The 2,965-nt window shown below is 38.2% G+C and overlaps 1 protein-coding gene across 1 annotated transcript; it reads right to left on the reverse strand.

Annotated features, from left to right (window-relative positions):
• Positions 1–1,048: 1,048 nt before the first annotated feature.
• RPL10L (ribosomal protein L10 like) lies at positions 1,049–2,261 on the reverse strand. The gene has a single exon (XM_037501962.2). The coding sequence runs from the start codon at positions 2,185–2,187 to the stop codon at positions 1,543–1,545; it is 645 nt and encodes a 214-aa protein (XP_037357859.1). The 5' UTR covers positions 2,188–2,261; the 3' UTR covers positions 1,049–1,542.
• Between the last annotated feature and the right edge of the window lie 704 nt (positions 2,262–2,965).

Raw genomic sequence — 2,965 nt, forward strand, 5'->3', positions numbered from 1 at the left:
GCCTCCCTATATTTAATGAGTGATTAGAGTTCCAAGCTTGAAGTTCAACATGTTTAAATTTGAAACCAAAAACAGGGGTGAATATGAAGATGAGAAATATTTTCAAAACTGCATCATAGTTGTAATAACATGGACTAAAAAATGATTTGTTTTGTATTGATTTGTTTTGCACTTTGTTTTTGAAAGTGTGGTAAAAGGTAAATAGGGCATGAGAGGAGTCAGAAGATCTGATTCATGTACACCTTTATTTATAGAACTTAATTTCCTAAACATGTTAAGGAAAATGTTTCTTAGGCTACAGTGCTCTTCTATATCTTCATATTATTTAGTTTTTGTTCTCTTTCCAATTTATACATAAAAAGAAAAATATTATAGCTTAAAACAGCAACTTCATTTAAAAATATACAAGTAGGAATTATTATATAATAAGTGCCTGAAGGAAATATCCAGGTATTTAGGATTGACAAGCATTTAGGATTGACAAAGGATTTAAATGAAAATAATTTTTAAAGTAATTGTTTCCACATTGTTTAATACTGTTGCTTTTATTAAATATGTTGACTTGTAATGATTAAGTTCATTTAAGAAAAACACTGCAGAATTTGGATTTGGAAAACTAAACTTAAAGAACTGGAATTAAAAAATGTCATATAGACCCAAGAATTTTAAAGCAAACAAACTCCCACCTTTGTAATCAAGATTAACTCTAATGTAGGGCACATACCTACAGATTGCAAACTCTCTCTGGGGTCCTTTTAGATCAGTGATAGCTGATTTAGTGTCATTTTTTCCTGTTCTGTTGGTTCTGTTGGGACTCAGGTACAAGCAATATAAACTCTGTTGTCAACCTGTAACCTTTTGGTGATGAAGAAAGATTACACTCTTTTCTCGCGAGGGCCAGATAATGTAAGGTTTGCCTTGAAAAACCTCTTGCAGCGATGTCCAATTGTCCTAAAATTGATAATTGGAGATGATAGGTATTTCTAAAAATAATGTGCAAGCATTTATAAGAAACCATAAGCAACAGTTTTAAAACCTATTTATTTCAGTTTCAAAGAGTCTATAGTTGGAATATCATTAATGTCTGCCATTATTTTCATCTTTAATGTCTATTTTCTATAAACAGCATTTGTTCCCTACAAATCTTGGATTTTCTCGGGTTTTTATTCAATTTCAAGAAAGTTGCATAATATATGACTTTACTACAAATAAAAGTTTTGATGTATTTCCCCAGAAGCCCAAGTTAAAGTGTTTGCATTAGCATTACATAGCTTTCTCTATTAATCCCCTACACATTTCATCCTCACTTTAACTATTACTGTTAAAACTTTCTAGTGTTTATTCTGAACATTTCTCTAGTAGTAGTCTATAGTCAAAAAAATTGGATATTTTTAAAACATTTAAAGTATTAACAATAACTAATTTTTTTGCCAGAATTTATTGATGAACATAAATCAGAATTTAAAACAGAACATAAAACAGACTTTATTGCTGAACATAAATCAGACCAGCATGGTCAAAGGAGGCAGTGTCTCAAAAATTTCAAGAATGCAGAGCTCGCCACTTGTCCAGGGGGCCACGATTAGGGACATATTTAACTCCACAACCATCAGGAATCAGGCGCTTCTTAGTCACTTTGTCTTCAAATTCATCAGCATTAAACTTGGTAAAGCCCCACTTCTTGGAGATGTGGATCTTCTGGCGGCCTGGAAACTTGAACTTGGCTCTGCGTAGGGCTTCAATCACATGCTCCTTGTTCTGAAGCTTCGTGCGGATGGACATGATGACCTGCCCGATGTGAACTCTCGCCACCGTCCCCTGCGGCTTCCCAAAGGCACCTCGCATCCCGGTCTGCAGCCTGTCAGCCCCAGCACAGGACAGCATCTTGTTGATGCGGATGACATGAAAGGGATGGAGCCGCACACGGATGTGAAAACCATCTTTTCCACAGCTTTTCACCATGTACTTGTTGGCACAAATTCTGGCGGCCTCCAGTGCTTCAGAGGAGAGCTGCTCGTATTCATCGGACACCATGTGGCCACACAGGGGGAATTCATCCACTTTTGCCTTCTTCCGGCCCAGGTCAAAGATGCGGATCTTGGCATCAGGGACACCTCTGCAGAAGCGAGACTTGGGATACGGCTTGTTCTTACAATACCGGTAACAGCGGGCTGGACGGCGGCCCATGGTGACACAGGAACCTCGTCCTGGCGTTGAAGAGAAAATGGCGTGCCCTCGCCTACGCGCATGTGCTTTTTATACATTGCCCCTCTTCCCGAGGAGAAACCATAGAGTCACAGGGAAGAGGAGAAGACGCTCCTTCACAACGTTGGGACCATAGAGGCGAAGATGTGCCTCTCTGGCATGTGGGAGGACTTGACACTTGGTGGTGTTGGGGGTGCTGTTGGGGGAGAGGAGCCAATAAAGTGCCCGTGGGCTGCTGGGTAACGAATCAACCCTGTCGATTTTTAACGGTTACTACTGGTCACTTGCTACCATCTGCCTTGGACACTTGGACATAGAACGTTTGACTGAGGTTTTGTGTAAAAAAAAAAATGCATTTTCCTGCAGTATGTGGCCACATTCCCTGGGGTTATGTCATTTCTTGGCATGAACTTTCTGATAAGGCTCAGAAAGAAATGAGGAGTGGAGTCAGGCGTGGAGAGAACATATCTGATGATACTGCTTGATAATTGCTTTAGAATCAAGAAGCTTTTGTTTTATTTATTTGACCATATGGAGTGATTTTATTACCAAAACTGGCATCCACAAAATTGAAATACCAACTGAGTTTTTTAACTTAAGGATATTTGCACATTTAAATGTTACAGCTGCTGGAAAATGAACAAGAAACTATTTATGCTTTATTAATCTTTAACACCTTACTGAGGTTTTTTTTTTTTCCCTTCAGATATTAGATTTTGCAAAAATACAGGATCAAAGTGTGTGGAAGGAAGAAAATTTA

Source organism: Talpa occidentalis, unplaced genomic scaffold (assembly GCF_014898055.3).
Source record: "Talpa occidentalis isolate TD23 unplaced genomic scaffold, MPIMG_talOcc4v2.1 talOcc4.11, whole genome shotgun sequence".
Lineage (NCBI taxonomy): Eukaryota > Metazoa > Chordata > Mammalia > Eulipotyphla > Talpidae > Talpa > Talpa occidentalis.